At 54.2% G+C, this 20,116-nt stretch overlaps 1 protein-coding gene across 1 annotated transcript in view; it reads left to right on the top strand.

Moving 5' to 3' along the window:
* The first annotated feature begins 735 nt into the window (after positions 1-735).
* The window catches only part of TMC3 (transmembrane channel like 3), a 31,415-nt gene continuing 12,034 nt past the window's right edge, over positions 736-20,116 (top strand). The window contains exons 1-11 of the mRNA XM_060617516.3: positions 736-906; positions 4,083-4,189; positions 5,170-5,268; positions 5,369-5,511; positions 6,729-6,876; positions 7,732-7,775; positions 11,061-11,208; positions 12,827-12,936; positions 16,366-16,444; positions 18,611-18,856; positions 19,507-19,635. Of these exons, the coding sequence (XP_060473499.3) occupies positions 789-906; positions 4,083-4,189; positions 5,170-5,268; positions 5,369-5,511; positions 6,729-6,876; positions 7,732-7,775; positions 11,061-11,208; positions 12,827-12,936; positions 16,366-16,444; positions 18,611-18,856; positions 19,507-19,635 (1,371 nt within the window). The 5' untranslated portion in view covers positions 736-788. The remainder of the gene's footprint in view (positions 907-4,082; positions 4,190-5,169; positions 5,269-5,368; positions 5,512-6,728; positions 6,877-7,731; positions 7,776-11,060; positions 11,209-12,826; positions 12,937-16,365; positions 16,445-18,610; positions 18,857-19,506; positions 19,636-20,116) is intronic.

The following is a 20,116-nucleotide window of genomic DNA, read 5'->3' as shown; positions in this document are numbered from 1 at the left end:
TCGCGTGTCTGGCCTTGGCAGGCACAACCCGAACGGCACGATCGTGCGTTCAAGCATCAGGACCGTGCGCGGTCTCAGACTTCAGAATCCTGTAATTGCATTTGGAGCCCTTCTTTCCGCGGTGATATCATTTGCTTCCAACACAAGCCCGGATTGTTTGTGTGTTAAAATGGGCAGCCTGCCAACATTGTGAGGGAGCGGCCGGAGTCCCAGCGCTCTGTGCTTTATTCTCCTCAGAGGAAAGAGAGAGAGGAAAAAAAAAAGAGAGAGAGAGAGAGAGAGCTTGAACTCTTGGCAGTTGCCTCTTAAACACACGAGACGAATTTGCAGATGTCCCCGCTGGCGGCCTCCGCCAGGAGACAGGGCAGGAGACCAGCACAGGTGCGGGACGGGAGGCACACGGCGGGCAGGGCTCGTGCTCGGCGTATGTTCTAGACTCTCATCCCCCAAGCGAGGAATTGTGGTCACCGGGGCAGTTTGCTGGCCATGCGGACTCCTGGGCCCCAGCCCCAGAGTGGACATCACTCCTCAAGTGATTTCCACTGTTGTCAGTCCCCAGGGCGGGAACGGTAGGAATAAGGCAGCCTGTGACCCTGGACCATACGCACGTCGATACAGACGCCGCAGCTCAGGTCCCAAGCAGGTGTCGTCACCCCAACAAGAGCGGACAGGGGCTGCTCTGGTCCTAGTGTGGCCTCAAGTCCTATGACGTCATAATCACAGGCGTGTCTGGGAACCTCTCCTCCACCAGGGAGCTTAGCGTCACGATGTCCCTGCCATCCTGACAAATGCGAAGCCTGCTAACCCTGCTCCCTCCTTTTCAGCTGTGGCGGAAATTTGCTCGCGGGGCCTGTAACTTCATGGTCACCTTCATCCCCTGGGAAATGAGGATAAAGAAAATCGAGAGTAAGTGTGGGCGCTCGGGGGGGTGGGGAGGGGCACGGGGAGGCCCTGCCAGCGGCCAGACGACAGCGTGGCCCGAGAAGGGGCTCCGTGTCCTGGTCCTCGCCCTGCGCGTGGTGAGGCGCCGGGCTGGACGCGGGACGGTGGAGACGGAAGGCATCTGTCCGCCGCTTCCCCGGACGACAGCTGTCCCACATTCGCTGCGGCTCACGGGTCGTTCGTGACTCGGACCCGACACAGACCCAGAAGGAGCAGGTGGAAAACTGCACAAGGTTGATGTGAGCATTTGCCAAACCAAAACTCAGAAATCTGCATTTTCTTAGGGGTGAGTGGCACCATTTAGAAAACATATTCTAAACTCGTTCACACAACACACACCCATAACACAGAGCACACAATGCCAGGAACAAGCTCAACAGCGGGTCCGAAATGAAGGAAGCTGTAAAACTGGGCCACCACATGTTTCAAGAGTCTTGTGAGAGGCACAGGTGACTTCACGTTTGGAAGATGTGGACCTTCTTAACGTCACTTCACAGGTTTCCAGAAATTTCGGTAAAAACCTCAACGCGGTTTTTTAATTTTCTGTACTCAACAAGATGATCGTGAAACGTAGGTGGAAGAAAACCACCCAGAAGACGCGTCGAAAAAAATTTTTTTTTGACAACGCACATGAGCTTGCGTAACCAAAGGGTTCAAGTACAATGAGGAACACTAGCGCCCTTGACTCTGTAGCACAGCACTGCAGATACACTGGATTCTTACAGAGTTCTGTCAGACCCTCCACTTAAAGTCCCATTAGCTATTAAATATAAAATAGGGAAACCACGGAAGAATTAAGAGAGAGCGTGTGATCTCCGAACGGGTCAGGACAGAAGCCCGTCCAATCCCGAAGGCGAAGAAGGAAATCATCAAGGGAGACAGGGCTGCATTTGGTCACCTGTGAAGGCAACCTGCGTCCTTGAGACAGCAAAGCTGACAGTCAAAGGGAGAAAAGCCCATTTTCGGCATTTCAGTGGAATTGAGCACCGGCACACGCGATGGGCGGGACTGCCCACTGGGAAGGCGTCTCCGGGGGAAAGTTAAAATTTGTAGCGAAAACCTTCATGCTGTTTGTGCCCTTCGATAAAACTCCCCCATCCCTTAACGACAGAAGAAACGAGGGCCACGACAAAATCATCGCAGGCGGACAAGGTCGGTGCCCCACCCGGATTTCTCGACTTGGCTGGTCCGGCTTTTCCCGGCAGCTCTGGGTGTGGATGCTGTGACTCACGGCTGCCCCTCCCCACCCCACCCCTCCACCCCACCCCCCACCCCAGGTCTCCGGAGCGCCGCCCTGGGCCAACACTCTTCCAGATGGCGGGGCACACATCACCTGCCCCAGCCGAGGGCGCAGAGGCCGTGATGGACGAAGTCCAGCTCCTTGTGCCAAGTGGGGCCAACCCACCGTGTTGTGCAATCTGCCTTCCAGGATCCGCCGTGGGATCGGCGGGAGCCAGGCTCCAGCACCGTATCCTTGCTTGGCCCTTTCCCCTGACCTGCCCTGACCCCCACACTCCCTTTCTCCAGAGAGCACTTGCCCAGTGTGCCCCGACCTCGGACAGAAATGGTCCACGGCAGACTTATTCACCCCAGTGAATCCCCCACCAAGTGAAAAGTCAGAAACTTCCGAAATGGCCGGGAGCGGGGCGAGGTTAAGTAAACTACGGAAAATTCAGCTGAGGAAGCAATGCAATTTATTTCATGGAAGAATTTTTTTTTTGCGTGAGAAAATGCTGATAATAATTAATAACTCAAGATGCATGTTGTAGACAGATGCGAATTTTATACAAAAAATCTATACGTGGAGAATAATAATGAGGGGTCACACGAAAAGCTTGTTAGAAACTCTAATGGTAATTAAAAAAATTTTTTTAACGTTTATTTATTATTGGGAGACAGAGAGAGACAGAGCATGAGCCTGGGAGGGGCAGAGAGAGAGAGAGAGACACACAATCTGAAGCGGGCCTCAGGATCCGACTGTCAGCACAGAGCCCGACGCGGGGCTCGAACTCACAAACCGCGAGATCATGACCTGAGCCGAAGTCGGATGCTTAATCGACTGAGCCACCCAGGCGCCCCAGAAACTCTAATAGTAATTTTAATTTAGTGTTCTAGAATAGGTAATGTTTTTTTTTCTTTGTGATGTTTTGTGTTTTCCTATTTATTGTGACCAACAAAAACTAAATTTGAAATACAGATTCAGGGGATTTTTTTTTTTAAGTATGGTACAAATCACACGCTCCCTTATCTTCTTAATAGAAATTAGGTTTTGAATACGCTTTTTATTTAGAATAAAATATATAGGAAAGTTGTAAGGAGTTTCTATAATTGCTTTACCCAGTTTCCCCTAATGTTAACATCTAGCCGATTGCTATATATCTTGAAATTAAGACAAAAGAATTCTAAGAAAAATCCTGGGAATTCTCAAAACTATAACAAATATATATATATATATATATATATATATATATACCAAATTCTCAAAAGATGCTGATTCTTTTTTTAAAAGAGTTGGTTTTTTTTTATTTTATTTTTATAAGGAGAGCACATGAGCAGGGGAGAGGAACAGAGGGAGAGAGAGAATCCCACACAGGCTCCCAGTGCAAAGCCAGAGGCGGGACTCGATCTCACCACCCTGGGATTATGACCTGAGTGGAAGTCAAGAGTCAGACCCTCAACCCACTGAGCCACCCAGGCTCCCCTCAAAAGATGCTGATTCTTCTGAACATACATGAAATGTTGTAAATTTGACGAGTATTTGAGAAGTATTTTGACATAATGAATTTGAAGTATAATGACATAATGAATATGTCATTAGGGAAATTATGAAATTAGGGATTTTTTTTGTGCTTATAACTGGAAATACTAGGGAACATCTTGACCCACGTAAATGACTATTTTGGGGGAACACCCGAGTTGGCCTTCTTGGTCTGTGCCCCGATACACAAACAACTACAACACTGCTTACAGAGAACTTTGCACCGTGAGGGTTTTATATTGTTCATCCTGTTTATACTGTTTTTTGCTTTTTGGTTTTTGTGTGCGTGTGGGGTTTTTTGTTTGTTTGTCTTGGGTTTTTGGGTTTTTTTGGTTTTTTGGTTTTTTTCTTTAATCGTTCTTATTATCTTGTCTTTCTTTAGGTCATTTTGGATCTGGTGTTGCCTCCTACTTCATATTCTTGAGATGGTTATTTGGAATTAATATTGTGCTCACAATTATGACAGGTGCTTTTATCGTCATTCCGGAGGTAAGAACTAGTCCAGGAGAGATAAAAATGCCAGTCGTTAAAAACAAGAGATGTCAGAGCAGTTTCATAACACGACTCCCTTCATCATCCTTGTATTCAAGCAAACTTTTTCTGTGGAGGGCCAGCTAGTAAATAGCTCAGGCTTTCCGGGGCCACGCGGCCCCTGTCACACCCCTTCTGTCTGCCACGCGGTGTGAAAGTGGCCACGGACGACACATGAACAGTGTGGCTGTGTTCCAGTAGAATTCTATTGTTTTTTAATTTTTTTGATGTTTGCTTATTTTTGAGAGAGCGAGAGTGCGCAGGGGAGGGGCAGAGAGAGAGGGAGACACAGAATCCGAAGCAGTCTCCGGGCTTCGAGCTGTCAGCACAGAGCCCTGACGCGGGGCTTGAATCCATGAACCTCAAGATCACGACCTGAGCTGAAGTCGGACGCTCAACCGGCTGAACCACCCAGGCGCCCCCAGTCGAATTCTATTTATGGATACTGAAATTTGACTTTCAGATCGTTCTTAAGCGTCACAATATATCATTCTTCTTTTAATTCTTTTCCAACCATTTAAAAATGCAAAAACGCTTCTTAGCTCTTAGGCTGTTCAAAAAGAGGTGACAGGCCAGATTCGGCATCTGGGCCAGTGTGCAGACGCTGGTAAAGTAAAACCCACTTCTCAACTAACCTTTGTCCTCCCAAAGTAAATGGGGTTATTTTCCGTGCCATCAAAGAAACCCGGTGACCTCAAAAACCCATCTGTAGAAGCCCCGTCCAGCCCAGAGACAGAATACCCGGGCGGGCTGATCAAGCGAAGAGAAAATCTGCCCACCCAGGATTACCTCTCCATCAGTGAGAATCAAGCGGAAATCCAGCCCCTAGAGATCTCACACGTGCAACGCCTTCACAGGCCGTGGGGATCGGCCACCCCTTTGCTTCTGGTCCCCTCCCCTCACTGAGGATCCCATGACATCCTGTTCTCTCCCACCAGCTCATTGCGGGCCAGCCCTTCGGAAGCACGGACAGCAAGACGATCCCCAAGGAGAGTGTTACGTCTGCCGGAGACCTGGACACCGTCTGGTCCCTGGGGGTGAGGTGGAGGCTGGGTGGCACTCTCATCTTGAGGGAGGGCTGAACGGGGGCCACAGTTCTGGAGCCCGGAAGTGACACTGAGTGTTCTCTCTTCGCAGGGTTATCTACAGTACTCTGTCCTCTTCTACGGCTATTACGGCAGGGAGAGAAGGATCGGGAGAGGGGGCTACCGGCTGCCCCTGGCGTACTTCCTGGTGGGCATGGCTGTGTTTGCTTACAGCTTCATCATCCTCTTAAAAAAGTATGGCTGCTCAGTTTCTCCAAATACATGCCAAGAGTGATATGTGTGATCTCAAGCTGGTCAATATCATGCAAAGTTAAGGCAGAACTGTACCCACTTTGTAGGTGGGGGGACCTAAACTAAAGAGACCAGCAGCTGTGTGCCAGGTTCCGGGCTGGGTCTGGAGAGACAAGAATCCCATAGACTTGCCAGTTAACGTAATTTCAGGCAATTTAGTAAGTGCGGTGACAGAGGTAGGAACAGGATGGTCTGAGTGACCAGAGCTTGCAGAAAGCCAAACATTCTCCGTCGGCCGCACGTCGGCCTGTGACCGAGCTACGAGTTCGGTAAGGGACAGGCTCGTCCGCGTCATGGTGCGGTTGGCACACCCGGTCCATCACTGAGAGGAGACACAGTGGGAGGAAGACAGTGGGAGGAAGTGGCTGGGGGTGAGGAGTCCCGCACGGTCTCCACCGCGAGACCCACAGCCACTCACTTCCCCTCCCTGGGCCTCATTACTAAAATGGGCAGGTTGGCTCCCAAGACGGCCAGGTGCCCTGGCAGCCTTCCCACGCCCCGCTTCTGTATTGGGGCCAGACACAGCGGACTGACTGACGGGCTGGGAGTCCAGGGAGAACCTGGCCCCGCCCTGCGTGGCTCACCGGCTGCTTCTGTCAGCCTCGTGGGCACCATCACCATCAAAAAACAAAAGCCTAAGGAGGTGCACAGTGACCCAGGGGCCTCCACTTGGCAAGAAGCTTTCCAGCCTGGCTTCTGGGGGGCGTCCTCAAAACCCCCACCTGGAGGACAGGCCTTTTCCTCGATGTTACGATCTAAGAGACGGATGAGAGTAAACTCAGGAGCAAGGACTGTGGAGAGAGAACAGATAAAAGCTTATCACCAGAGGCAGTCTGAAGGCACAGGGACTTTGACCTTCAGTCTGAAGGAAGAGGGACGGCGGCTCCTGCCTTCAGAGGCATCTCAAGGGTGTCATGGGCAGGAAGCGCCTGACAGGCTCCCTTCAGTGGGCGGGAAGACGAAGTCAGCTCAAGGGAGAGTTTGATTTCACAGTCACACTGCCCGGCCCCGGGCACACATGCCTTCAGTGACCTCCCGGCCACCAGAGTGGCCAATGCCATTTGCACAAGAGGGGCGCCGGACCCACCGGTGCCCCCCAGGGGCGGCCGGGGCCCATCCGCCGCCGCCCTCACATGCTCGTCCCGGCTCCCCTCTTGCAGGATGGCCAAGAACTCGCGCACGAGCCTCGCCAGAGCCTCCAATGAAAACTACACGTTCTGCTGGCGGGTGTTCTGTGCCTGGGATTACCTCATCGGAAACCCAGAGGCCGCCGAGAGCAAAACGGCCGCCATCGTAAACAGCATCAGGGTGAGTGGGGCGGCGCAGGGGGGGGCCGAAGGCGGTCAGGGGTCCTCCGACCTCGCCCGCAGCCTTGACCGCGGAGGCCCAGGGCCTCCGCGAGAGTCCGAGTCCTCCTCAGCGAGGGGACCGGCCCCGTGCACCCACAATCCCATGGAATACAGAACGAGGCATTGAAAAACTCTTTATTTCAATTTTCTAAATTTCATCCCCCGAAAATTTCAGTTGGTGCATTGCTGGTAATTTGCATAAGGGATTGCCACCATATTGCAGGTAATTTGTGAGGGAAAAAATACACGCGTGTTGGCGATGTGAGCTTTAGTGGTAGCTCAGGAGAGGAAGCAGTTGGAAGCTCGCAGGGACTCGGGTCTACCGAGCAACTCGACAGCTCAATGCTGCCCCTTTCGGGAAACACCATTAGATCGTTTCATTTATTAAATAACATGCTCTGCCCCCTCGTCTCCCCAAGCCCCCATCTGCCTTTATTTTAATTTAATTATTTTTTAATGTTTATTCATTTTTGAGAGAGAGAGAGCGTGCAAGCAGGAGAGGGGCAGAGAGAGGGGAGACACAGAATCCGATGCAGGCTCCAGGCTCCGAGCTGCGAGCGCAGAGCCTGATGCGGGGCTCGAACTCATGAACAGCGAGGTCCAGACCTGAGCCAAAGTTGGGCAATTAACCAACCGAGCCACCCAGGCGCCCCTCCATTTTTATCTACTTATTATTATACAAAGCACTGATGTCAACAACGTCTCACAGATTGGTTCCAAATACTGACTCATCATTTCTTATCATGAAATAATTCTAAAGACTTATGATGAATGGTAACGCTAAGCTTCTAACTGAATGTGTCTTTCCTTAAAGGAGGCCATCCTGGAAGAACAGGAGAAGGAGAAAAGTAAAAACCTGTATGTATGGAGACTCCCCATGCTTCATTCATTGAAATGCTACTTTAATTTGGCACAAAAATGATCCAACTATCTATATCTTATTTTCACACATCGTCAGGTGGCTCTTCTTTGTTTTTAAAAATATTTTTAAGTTTATTTATTTGTTTTGAGACAGAGAGAGAGAGAGAGAGAGAGAGAGAGAGAGAGCAGGTGAGGACCAAAGAGAGAAGGGAGAGAGAATCCCAAGCAGGTTCCCTACGGTCAGCATGGAGCCCGATGCAGGGCTCGAACTCACAAACTGCAAGGTCATAGGTTGAGCTGAAACCAAGAATTGGACATTTGACTGACTGAGCAATCCAGACGCCCCTCTTCTTCCTTCTTAAAATCCGTCTTTCTAGTAATGTGACACGTGGGAAGCCTGTAATCTAATCGGTCAGTAGCAGTAGTCAAGAGTGGCTCCTTCCTCCTTAGATCAGGCCACAGGGTGAGAGTTCTTTTACTCAGATAATAAAGGAGGTATTTTTAGCACCAATTTCTAGTTTGCTAAATTAAGCAAAGAGTACTTTATTCTTTTTAATGGTTATTTATTTCTGAGAGAAAGAAAGAGAGATAGAGCGTGAGCGGGGGAGGGGCAGAGAGAGAGGGAGACAGAACGGGAAGCGGGCTCCAGGCTCCGAGCTGTCAGCACAGAGCCCGACGCGGGGCCCGAACCCACAAACCGCGAGATCACGACCTGAGCGGAAGTCGGACACCCAACCTACTGCGCCACCCAGGTCCCCGAGCAAAGACTATTTAGCAACAAATCCCGGAAGTCACAAGACGACCAATTCTTGTCGACAAGCCTTCCAAGGTGATGGCTCAGATCTGAACTTCTCTGGGATTTGAGGGCTGTCTGGGTGAGGTGAGGCCCTTTAGCCAGAGAGTTGACCCGGAAGGGCCAATCCCCCAAGGGACAGTGACCTGTCCTCATGGGACAACTCTCTGCCATCCTCCCTGGGTCTTGAGCCCCTGGATTCGTTTCCGTGATGCAGAAAGCCTGTCGGAGCCATGCCGTGGACGTGGGGAGGTGCGCAAGCCCACGCAAGTCCCTGAGGAAGCAGGTGGGAAGGATTCCCCACAGGGAGGCGGGGGAGGGGCGCCTACTCTCCCTTCGTCCTTAGCTCCCACGACCCGGGACGGTCCCCTGGCCCTTCCGGGCCTCCACTTCCTCCCCTGTGAAAGGAGAATGGGGCTCCATAGAAGCTTCTCAGAGGGCAGAGAGCACCCACCCATCACAGTCACCCCCCGGGCACAAAACATGCCGACCACTTTGGCGCCCACCCCGATTCCCTGAGTTAGAACGTCTGGACGTGGGCCACCACGATCCACATTCTTAGCAGGTGATTTTGCTGTCCCCCCACATTTAAAAACTGCAGCGTCTGGCTGCAAGATAACGCATGACCCGTCATGATAAGCAAATACGTCAGCAGCAAGAATAGCCTGTTCCCCAAGTCTCGTCCACAAGCGAATCCTGAATCTTCCCGCGGCTGCCAAAGCCTGGGGAGAATAGGCTCGCGATAGGCCTTCTGGGATATCCAGGATATTATCACAGGACGAGGAAGGATTGGGTAGAGACGGGGGAAATTAACCCTTGACTGGCGACCCCAGCCTGTGCCCGTCACGTGCACTGTTGGGCGCAGTCAGCACGGGGACCGACAGGTTGCCCCCCCACCCACCCAATGACCATAGCGTGGCCTGGGCGCCCTGGTTGGCCCCCACCAAGGACGGCAGCGTGGTCTGGGCACAGGAGAGGTGAGAAAGCACAGGACGCTATGAATGGACCTCACCCTCTCTCAGATCTTCCATCGGCAGTGCTCTGACTCTTCATCTAAAGTTCTGCACAGAAAGACAAGGTGACGTTCATCAGATCATTTGGGGGTGAGCTTCCCCCTTGTACAGACGATGAAGGGCCGCCACTGATGTGGAGGGGGGTGTCGCGACCAGCCCGAGGTCACCCGGAGGGTGGAATTACGCTTTACAGAGAGGCTGGTACACCTCTTCTGTGCCCTTCACGTCCTCCTTGGCCACGCCCCTTCCTCTGGCACCTGCTGCGGGGCAGGGCCGTGGGGGCGCCACAGCTGCGTGCAAACGGCCCCTCGCACCCCTCACCCCTCACCGGTACCCGCTGCTCAGTGCCCCCCCACGGCCCCTCTGAGGCTGCAGTGTGGGGCACCCACCGAACCCCGGCCAGCGTGCGTGCACGGGAATCTGACAGGCTAGGGGCAACGCCGGGGGTTCACTCTCGGGGAGCCACCCTTGACCAGCAGGGAGGAAAGCGATGACAGAGGCTTCCCTACTTCTCGCCGGGCAGACCGTTCTGAGACACAGCCCGCACGCCCCTCAGAAGGCCCTGCCGTTGCCGCGAGCTGTGGCCAAGTCCGTCACGTACCCTCCCCTGACTGCTCTTTTTCCCGTCTCCCCCATAGACCTCCTGGGATCACATCCCGAGTAAAGTACTTGCAAACAGGCCTTTGCCTGATGCTCTGTTTGCAGGGAAACCCAGGCTGAGTCTGGCCCCAAAGTTGGAAGAAGACGCCTTAAAAATAAGCCAGTTGGTTGGGGCGCCTCGGGGGCTCAGTCTGTCGAGTGTCCGACTTCGGCTCAGGTCACGATCTCACGGTTCGTGGGTTCGAGCCCCGCGTCGGGCTCTGTGCTGACGGCTCGGAGCCTGGAGCCTGCTTCGGATTCTGTGTCTTCCTTTCTCTGCCTCTTCCCCTCTCATGCTCGGTCTCTCTCTCTCTGTCTCAAAAACAAATAAACACTAAAAAAAAAAATTTTTTTTAATAAAAAGATAAGAAATATATATATATATATATATATATATATATATATATATAAGCAGTTGGAATCAGTGAGTTTGCCGAGTTAGAAAGGAAAGAGCAAACCCCTGTTCCATTCCTCGTTCATCATCTAGAAAAGAGCTAGGATGTGTTTATACGCGCTGGGCCCGTTCCAGGAGCTGAGAATACCACGGCGAGGAAGAGTAAACCATTTCAGAGCGTATGTTCTCGAGGGAAAGACAGCTGATCACCTACCGCATGGACCTGTGCACAGGGTCAGATTCGCAAGACTTGTTTCGAGTCCCCCTGAGGGCAGTTGGGTGGGCTTAGAAGTCCTTGTTGATCCCTTAGGAGAGGAGGAGTTTGGGGATGGGTAGGGGGAGCACCGACGCTTCAGGGCAGAGGGTTCACACGACACGAGGTGGGTCCCGTCGTTCACGCGGCGCCCGGAGCGCAGCCCAGCGCAGCCCGCCTCTCCCCGCAGGGCAGTGACCGTGTGCCTGAGGGTTGTTGCCAACATCCTGGTGCTTCTGTCGCTCGCCGGGAGCATCTACCTCATCTACTTCGTGGTGGACCGGTCCCAGAAGCTGGAGCAGTCGAAGAAGGAGCTGACGCTCTGGGAGAAGAACGAGGTAGTCACCGCCTTCCCCGCACGTGCCCTCCAGGAGAGACGCGAGAGCAGCGCGCCCTCCCCTTCCCGGCTGTTCCTTAGGCAGGTGGGCTGGAAATATCCCCCCGGACGACCTAGTCCCCCTGTCCGAGAGCACCGACTGCACGGGCTCTGAGCCACAGGGGCCACACCAAGACCTGGAGGGATGGTTTGGTTGGTCGCTGTCGGGAACGGTTCCGATTCAACGTCACCTTCCGGCGTTCGTTTCCTTCTTCGCCTTTGGGTGTCGCGGACTGTGGTTTGCTGCTCTCTCGTGGTGGTTCTTCACACACACACGTTTCCAGACACGGACATCCCCCGCAGACTCGCTTTAATGACCAAATCGCAGTCCGTGGCACCTGTCATAGCTGACCACACGCCAGCTCTTAAACACTTAGGTTGTTTCTCTATGTCTTTTTTTTTTTTTAAACATTTATTTATTTTTGAAAAAGAGAGAGAGAGAGCACAATTAAACGTTTATTTATTTTTGAAAGAGAGAGAGAGAGAGCACAAGCAGAGGAGGGGCACAGAGAGAGGGAGACACAGAATCCGAAGCAGGCTCCAGGCGCTGAGCTGTCAGCACGGAGCCCGACACGGGGCTCGAACCCACCAACCGTGAGATCATGACCTGAGCAGAAGTCGGCCGCTTAATGGATGGACTGGCCAGGCGCCCCCTCCGTATTTCTAAATTAACAGGGATTTCTAAATCCCAAGCCAGGCTTGTTTGCTAAAAGGTCTCTTCTCTTGGTCGATGTGAATATTCCCATGACGGAAGCGGCCGAGAGAAACGTTACGACCACTCTGCTAATTCTTAGTATCTGTTGTAAGGCCGCTGCCTCCAAAGCCCCGTTGGCTTTTCCCGCCAAGGTCTAAAAGGCAGATGCAGAGACCGTCCCGCCGACTGCTGTTGTAGAAACGAGCATCATCCTTGGAATTTACGGAGCAAAGTGCGTAGGGGAGAGGCCGTTCTCAGGTTTTCCTCAAGCGACCCTCGTTGTTCAGAACCTGAGACGGCATCAGGTCAGGTTTTCTCAGGCCTCTTATTTCATGCCAGGTAAGTGGGTTACGTGTGTTTGCAGAGAGACCAGGTTTTTAAAGGCATATTCAGATACGGCATCTTTCCTTAGCTCACACCGCCCGGGTACCAGCTAAACGTCCTTCTTTCGTCGTCAGAAAGGCAGACAGACGGGACCCAGGTGTGACCCTCGAGATATTTACTCTACCGTGTGCAGAAAGCGTATCCGATCACCTGTCGGCACCCCCTTTCCTGTGTGTAATAGTTGGGTCGCCTCCACCCGCCACCCAAGTGACCAGCAGGGCAATTGGGAGACGTGGCGGGACTGCTCACAAATCCCCGGTGGCAAACGTCAACATCTCGGATTAAAGCCGGCTCCTAAAAGGAGTAAAGCCCGTGACAGGGTGGCAGGGGCCTCTCCGAAACATCGAATCGGCAGGGATCTGGGGGAGGGTTTCCGCGTGGGAGCCGCACAGCCCTCCGGGTGCCCACCGACCGCACGGGAGGCCAGGAGGACCGTGGGAGGCACACGAGTCCGGGCGGGGGGGGACTGGGGACTCACGGCCGGCTCGCGCTCTCTCGGCAGGTGAGTGTGGTCGTCTCCCTGGTCACCATGCTGGCGCCATCAGCCTTCGACCTCATCGCCGCCCTGGAGATGTACCACCCGCGGACCACGCTGCGTTTTCAGCTGGCAAGGTACGGGAGCCCCGTGGGAAATGCCACGCGGGGGGCACCCGTGTGCCCCGCACACGGGGGACCCGCGTCCCTCAAGAGCCCAGCTTGTTCGCTGCCCTTAAAGCTTAGCACAGAACTTCCCCGGGGGTGCCTCTCAAGGAAAGCAGGATGCGCAGGAGAGAAAGGGGGAAGGAGGAGGAAAAGGAGGCCGGGAGAGAGGGGTGGACAGGGCGGTGCGAGGCTGGTGGCTGGACGCGACGGCTGGGGGTGCTGGAGGCCCGAGGCGTGGCAGCTGCTGGGTCTGACGGGGTGTCCTGGGACCGCCCATGGGGGCAGGGCACCCACATCCGTTTCTAGTGCTGGCTTCACCCCGTCTCCCTGAAAACTCCACTGCCCCCAGAGGGCGGTCCCCTCGTCCATGCGGTAGACCAGGAGCGGGGACTGTTGGCCGAGCGGGGCCGGGGAGGCGCCACACAGCCCCGCCTCACATCTGCCTCTGCATCGTCTCTTGTGCCGCTCGGTGACATTCTGCAGAACCAGTCGCCCGCCAGCTTCGGGCTAGGTTGCTCTCGTTCAGGAATGGGAAACGTTGTCCCCAAAGACCAGAGGGTGAACGGTTTGGGTCCTGTGGGATAGGTCTCTGTGGCTTCTGCTCAGCCCCGAGGTTGTTACATCAGGACAGTGGCCAGGGGCAATTTGCAAAGGAGCAGGTGGGTGTGGCCGTGTCCCTCACAACTTTACGGACAACAATAGGTGAGGCTAGGATTTGGCCTGAGGGCTGTTTGCCTCTCCCTAAAACCCAACTGTCATCTCAAAGGCAGAAAAACACTACTAGAAAGATCGAGGGGTCTCACTGTGGTTTCGATCTGTATCTCCCTGATGACGAGTGATGCGGAGCATCTTTTCATGGGTCTGTGGGCCGTCTGGATGTCTTCTTTGGAGAAGTGTCTGTTCATGTCTTTTGCCCGTTTCTTCACTGGATTATTTGTTTCTTGGGTGTTGATTTTGGTAAGTCCTTTATAGATTTTGGATACTAACCCTGTGTCCAATATGTTATTTGTAAATATCTTCTCCCATTCCGTCAGTTGCCTTTTAGTTTTGTTGTTTCCTTTGCTGTGGGGAAGCTTTTGTATCTTTTTTTTTTAAATGTTTATTTTGAGAGAGAGGGTACATGTGTGTTAGCGGGGGAGGGGCAGAGAGAGAGGGGAAGAGAGAGAATCCCAAGCAGACTTCTTGCTGTCAGAGCAAAGCCTGATGTGGGGCTCAGTCCCACAAACTGTGAGGTCATGACCTGAGCCAAAATCGAGAGTCAGACGCTTAACCGACTGAGCCCCCCAGGCACCCCAGAAGCCTTTTATTCTGATGACGTCCCACTAGTTCATTTGTGCTCTTATCCCCCTTGCCTCCGGAGATTGTCTAGTAAGAGGTTGCTGCGGCCTGTTTTCTCCTGTAGGATTTTGATGGTGTCCTGTCTCACATTTAGGTCTTTCACCCATTTTGAATTTGTTTTTGTGTATGGTATATATAACAGAATACTACTCAGCGATCAAAAAGGAGGAAATCTTGCCATTTGCAACAACGTGGATAGAACTAGAGTGTATTACGCTAAGCAAACTAAGTCACTCACATGTGGAATTCGGGAAACATAACAGATGAACATAGGGGAAGGGAAGAAAAGTAAGATAAAAACAGAGAGGGGGTTAAAAACCGTAAGAGACTCTTAAATACAGAGAACAAACTGAGGGTCACTGGAGAGGGGTGGGGGGGATGGGCTAGATGGGGGATGGGCATTAAGGAGGGCACCTGTTGGGATGAGCGCTGGGTGTTGTATATGTTAGTTAAGTGGAATTAAATAAGAAAGAAAGAAAGAAAAAGAAAGAAAGAAAGAAAGAAAAGAAAGAAAGAAAAGGAAAGAAAGAAAGAAAGAAAGAAAAGAAGGAAGGAAAGAAAAAGAAAAAGAAGGAAGGAAGGAAGGAAGGAAGGAAGGAAGGAAGAAAATAAAGAAAGAGCCGGCAAGGGGTCTGCAGAAACCTCCCCACCCAGGGTGGCTCCGGGATGAGATTCCAAACCGGCCCAAACCCGGTCCTCCTCCTGTGCCCAGCCCCGATCTTGACCTGAGAGAGAGAAGTGTCTGCCTCAGCTCTGTCCTCACCAGCAAGCATTGGGGAGGATCAATTCTATTACTGCGTTGGTTCTACCAGCAATCGTATTATACAGATCGGTCTCGTTATTCACGGTTAAAACTAGAGAAACAGAGTCATCAAGAGACTCGCCCGAGACAAATTAGGGCTAATTCTGGTCATAAGAGCAAGACATATTGTTTTAGTCCCATTAACTCACCACAGCAGATCATGTCACCTTTTGTCCAGGGCCCGGGGAGGCCCAGAGCAAAGGGGGAACCAGGAAAGCACGTGTTAATCCTCTGTCCTCCTGTCGGGCAGCACTTCTGAGCATATTCGGAGGGTCCTGCCCTGTGCAGGTGCCCCAAATGCAGAGACAAACGGGTTCTGGCTGGGTGCACCAGGAGTTGAGGGGTGAGCCAGGGCTCCTCTGTGCAGGGAGTGGAGGGGCGAGCCAGGGCCGGTGGCAGTGATGCCCCAGACCCCCCTGCCGGCTCCCACCCACATGTCTGAACTGCACCTGTGAACAACGGGGCCTTGGGGACCGAGGGGCGACGCCAAGCATCAGCTTGGAGTCTGGTCCTCGGGATAAAGCCGTTTCTCTTCTTCATGCACCTGTACCGGTTTCGTGGCCCCCTAAGTGTCAGTCAGGGTCCCCGGGAGGAGCTGGTGAACCCGTCGCTCGCCTGTCTGGCCTCGTTGTCCCCGACGCGCGTCTGCCAAGGCTCAGGCCGTGTGCTGGGAGATCCCAGGGCGTATTTGCGCGTCTCTGATCGGTGGCCGGCTGACCCCCCGCTCACAGCTGCCCAGAGTCCCCCGAGCTGCTGACGGCCTGACCCGCGTGTGGGAAGCAGACCCCGTGGCGCTCAGGTGGTGTTCCGCCTCTGGAGAACTCTGGACCTGAGCCGCTCACTGGGCCCCGTGGTGCAATCCACTTGTCCCTTCAGCATGTGCCTGACCGGTTGGGAGGCTCAAATGAGATCCTGCCTGGAAAATCACCTTACGAACCAGGAATGGGGACACAAGGACGCGTAGTTTACACGACCCTCCGGAGCCCCACCTCCTCAGCTCACACGCTTCCTGCGACACTAGCGGCTTTAGTATGCTGCCCCCAGGACGGGGCCTGAAGGGGTCCCCAGGCCCCACCCAGACCGACTGAGCAGGACGCGCTCTGGAATTTTTATCCCCCCCCCCCCATACGATTCTGAAGGGGACCGCGTGGAGCAGCCACTGTCTCGGGGTGACCGTGAGATTCCCTCCCAAGTGGGGCACGTCCAGAACCTCGGGCTTGCGTGTGGGGCTGTCTCTCGAGGCGGGTGTGTGTTTTCAGGGTCCTCGTGCTGTACCTGGGGAACCTCTACAGCCTGATCATCGCTCTCCTGGACAAAGTTAACAGCATGAGCGCTGAGGTGAGTGCTGTCCTCGGCAGAGGCCCCCGTCCCATCCTCGCTGCCACGCCTGCACGCGCACATGCAGACACACACACACACACACGCACACACATGCATGCATGCCCACTTGTGCACACACGCACATGCACACACACATGCCTGCACGCGCACATACAGACACATGCACACATGCACACGTGCAGCACATACACGTGCACATGCACACACACGCACACACATTCATGCATGCCCACTTGTGCACACACGCACATGCACACACATGCACACCATGCCTGCACATGCACACACACATTCATGCATGCCCACTTGTGCACACACGCACATGCATGCACACACATGCCTGCACGCGCACATACAGACACACGCACACATGCACACGTGCAGCACATACACGTGCACATGCATACACACATATATACATGCATGTACGTGCACACAGATGTACACGTGCATGCGTACACACATGCACACATACACACATGGGTGTGCGCACATACATGTGCACACACATGCCTGCACGTGCATATACAAACACATGCACACACGTACAGCACACATGCACGTGCACACACATGCATGTGCGTGCGCACAGATATACACGTGCACGCGCACACATACACATGCACACACGTGCAGCACATACACGTGCACACACATACACACATGTACACGCAGGTACGTGCACACAGATGTACACATGCATGTGTACACACATACACATGCACACATGCACGCACATGGGTGTGCGCACATACATGTGCACACACATGCCTGCACGTGCACATACAAACACATGCACACACGTGCAGCACACATGCACATGCATACACACATGCATGTGCGTGCACACAGATATACACGTGCACGCGCACACATACACATGCACACACAAGCATGCATGCCCACTTGTGCACACACGCACATGCACGCACACACATGCCTGCACGCGCACATACAAACACACGCACACATGCACACACGTGCAGCACATACACGTGCACATGCATACACACATGTGTACACTCATGTACGTGCACACAGATGTACACATGCATGCATACACACATACACGTGCACACATGCACGCACATGGGTGTGCGCACATACATGTGCGCACACATGCCTGCATGTGCACATACAAACACATACGCACACGTGCAGCACATGCACATGCATACACACATGCATGTGCGTGCACACAGATGTACACGTGCACGCGCGCACACATACACATGCACACACGTACTCACACATGCGCGCACGCGTACACACGCGCACACACGCACACCCACCGGGGCCATCACCCTTGCGGACATTGTCACCGCTTACTCTTGGCCTCCATTCGTCTCGTTCACCACTCAACTCAGCTGTGGCCTTCTCAAGGTAAAGCGAGCAGAATTAGCCCCGTTTCCAAGCTAAAGAAACTGAGGCCGGAGCTTATGGCTAGCGAGTGACCCAGCCGGGAGAGGGGAGCGGGGGCGTCTCGACTCCCGCTCCCTTGGCCGGGGCCGCCCCGCCTCTGTGAGCTCCATCCATCGGGACGAGGCGGGCGTCTGCGGCGACAGCGGACGATCCCGGGAAGGGAGGCTGGCCGTGAGACTCACTGAGGCGCTGGGGAGAACGCGAGCACGCGTGGGGACAGTTCAGAGGGGGCCCCCCTCCCGGGCCCGCCCAGGGCAGCTCCGGCGCCCCTTGTAAGCCCGCGGCACCTGTGAGGCGCCCCACGTGGTGGGGGAGGGGGGAAGGGGGAGGAGGCGTCGCCGGCGCCACCTTCCGAAGGCTCCTACGGGCAGAAGCGGCCGTGACGCCACACGGACGGGGCCCTTACTCGCGATGCGCCCGCACACCGCCCCGGAACGTCCCCGTCAGCCTCAGCCTGCTCCTCTGTAACAGGGGGTGACGACTGTCCCGACGCGCTCGCGGGGGCGAGAAGATGCGCCCGGTGTTAACCTGGACGGGGTCTGGAGGCCGGGGCTGAAGGGGCCAACCACCCAGCTAGAGAGAGAGAGAGAGTGGACAGACAGAGATGGACAGGGAGACAGACACAGTGAGAAAGAGAGAGGCGGAGGGAGATCTTTCCCAAGCAGTGCTGTTCTGGGTGTCTACGATGCTTATTTACAAACACGCAGCAATCTTTTTTGCTTCCTTCCGTCGCCCCCGCAGGAAGCTGCCACCAGCAGTAACGCGAGCCACTGGACGGGTTCTACCGTCTTCTTTGCTGCCAGTGTGGCCCCGGAAGGGGAGAAATGGGCCACACGTGGGGCCGGGACCGGGCTCGGGAGAGGCGGAATGTGGACCCCAGAGGAGGCTGGCCTGCCGACCCCCACCTTGCCCCTCGCGGGGGCCAACAAGACCGCCATCTACACCCAGAGTCTTCAAGACCAGTGCTGGGAGACATACGTCGGCCAGGTGGCTCCCTCGGTCCCTCGTAAAGCCCCTCCACAGCCATTTATCACTTCGTTCTGAAGGGTCACTACCTCTGTTTTATAGGAAAGGAAACTCAGGTTCAGTGAGCGTTTCCGATTTTCTCCGATCGATGGTAACAATCAGCACAAAGACCCGTGCAGTGTTGGCTACGTGCCGGCCCCGTGTTAAGCGCTTAGTCCTCATGAGACCCTATCGTGACCCTCCTTGTAGACACACGCGGGGAAACTGAGACTCCAGGGGTGAAGGTACTTGCCCGTGGACACAGACAGTAAAGAGCAGAAGGCAGGTCTGAACCCGGGCATCCGCTCCAGACTCGGCCTCCCCGTACGGGATCTCATGCAGAGAATCTCAGCACCCCCCCACCGCCCCCCCCCAGGTTATTGTCTGTCCTGTGAACTTGAATCACTGGCCCCAAGTGGTCTCCGGTGGCACAGAACCACAGACCTCAGGTTCTGTCCTGGTTTCGTGTCAGGTTGGACTCAGATACCAAAATTCAAATTCAGATGAACAAATATTCGTTGAGCGCCCATTAGGCACCAGACGCGAAGACGCCACGGTGCGGGGGCAGGGGGACTGGCAGAGGTTGGGGGCCCCGCAGGAGGAGGTGGCCCCAAGGACCCCCTGTGTTCCAGGAGATGCTGAAGCTTTCCATCATCGACATGCTCTTCACCGTGGCCAGCATTCTGCTCATCGACTTCTTCCGAGGACTTTTCGTCCGGTACCTAAGCGACTACTGGTGCTGGGACCTGGAAAGCAAGTTTGTAAGTGAGATGCTGGGTCCACGGGGAAGCTCCTATGGCTGCACCCTCCTCTCCTGATGTGGCTGAAATGGGAGGGAAGAGGGGAGGGTGCACAGGGCTGAGTTGCCTTCTCGTTCTCAGCCGTACTGTTTCCTGGGGTGGCCACGCAGACCGCGATCTCTCTGTGTCTGTAACACCAAAGAACCCTTTGCACGTGACTATCGTGAACTGGTTTGCACAAGGAACTTTGGAACCGTTTATTTTTTTAACATTTATTTATTATCTTTGAGAGAGAGACAGAGACAGAGACAGAGACAGAGACAGAGACAGAGCGTGAGCAGGGGAGGGGCAGAGAGAAAGGGAGGCACAGAATCCGAACCAGGCGCCAGGCTCCGAGCTGTCAGCCCAGAGCCCGACGCGGGGCTCGCACTCACGAACCGTGAGATCATGACCTGAGCCGGAGTTGGATGCTTAACCCACTGAGCCACCCAGGCACCCCTGG

Source organism: Panthera onca, chromosome B3 (genome assembly GCF_046562875.1).
Source record: "Panthera onca isolate mPanOnc1 chromosome B3, mPanOnc1 haplotype 2, whole genome shotgun sequence".
NCBI lineage: Eukaryota > Metazoa > Chordata > Mammalia > Carnivora > Felidae > Panthera > Panthera onca.
Note: the sequence above shows the minus strand (reverse complement) of the source record. Positions and strands in the feature narration are given on the sequence as shown.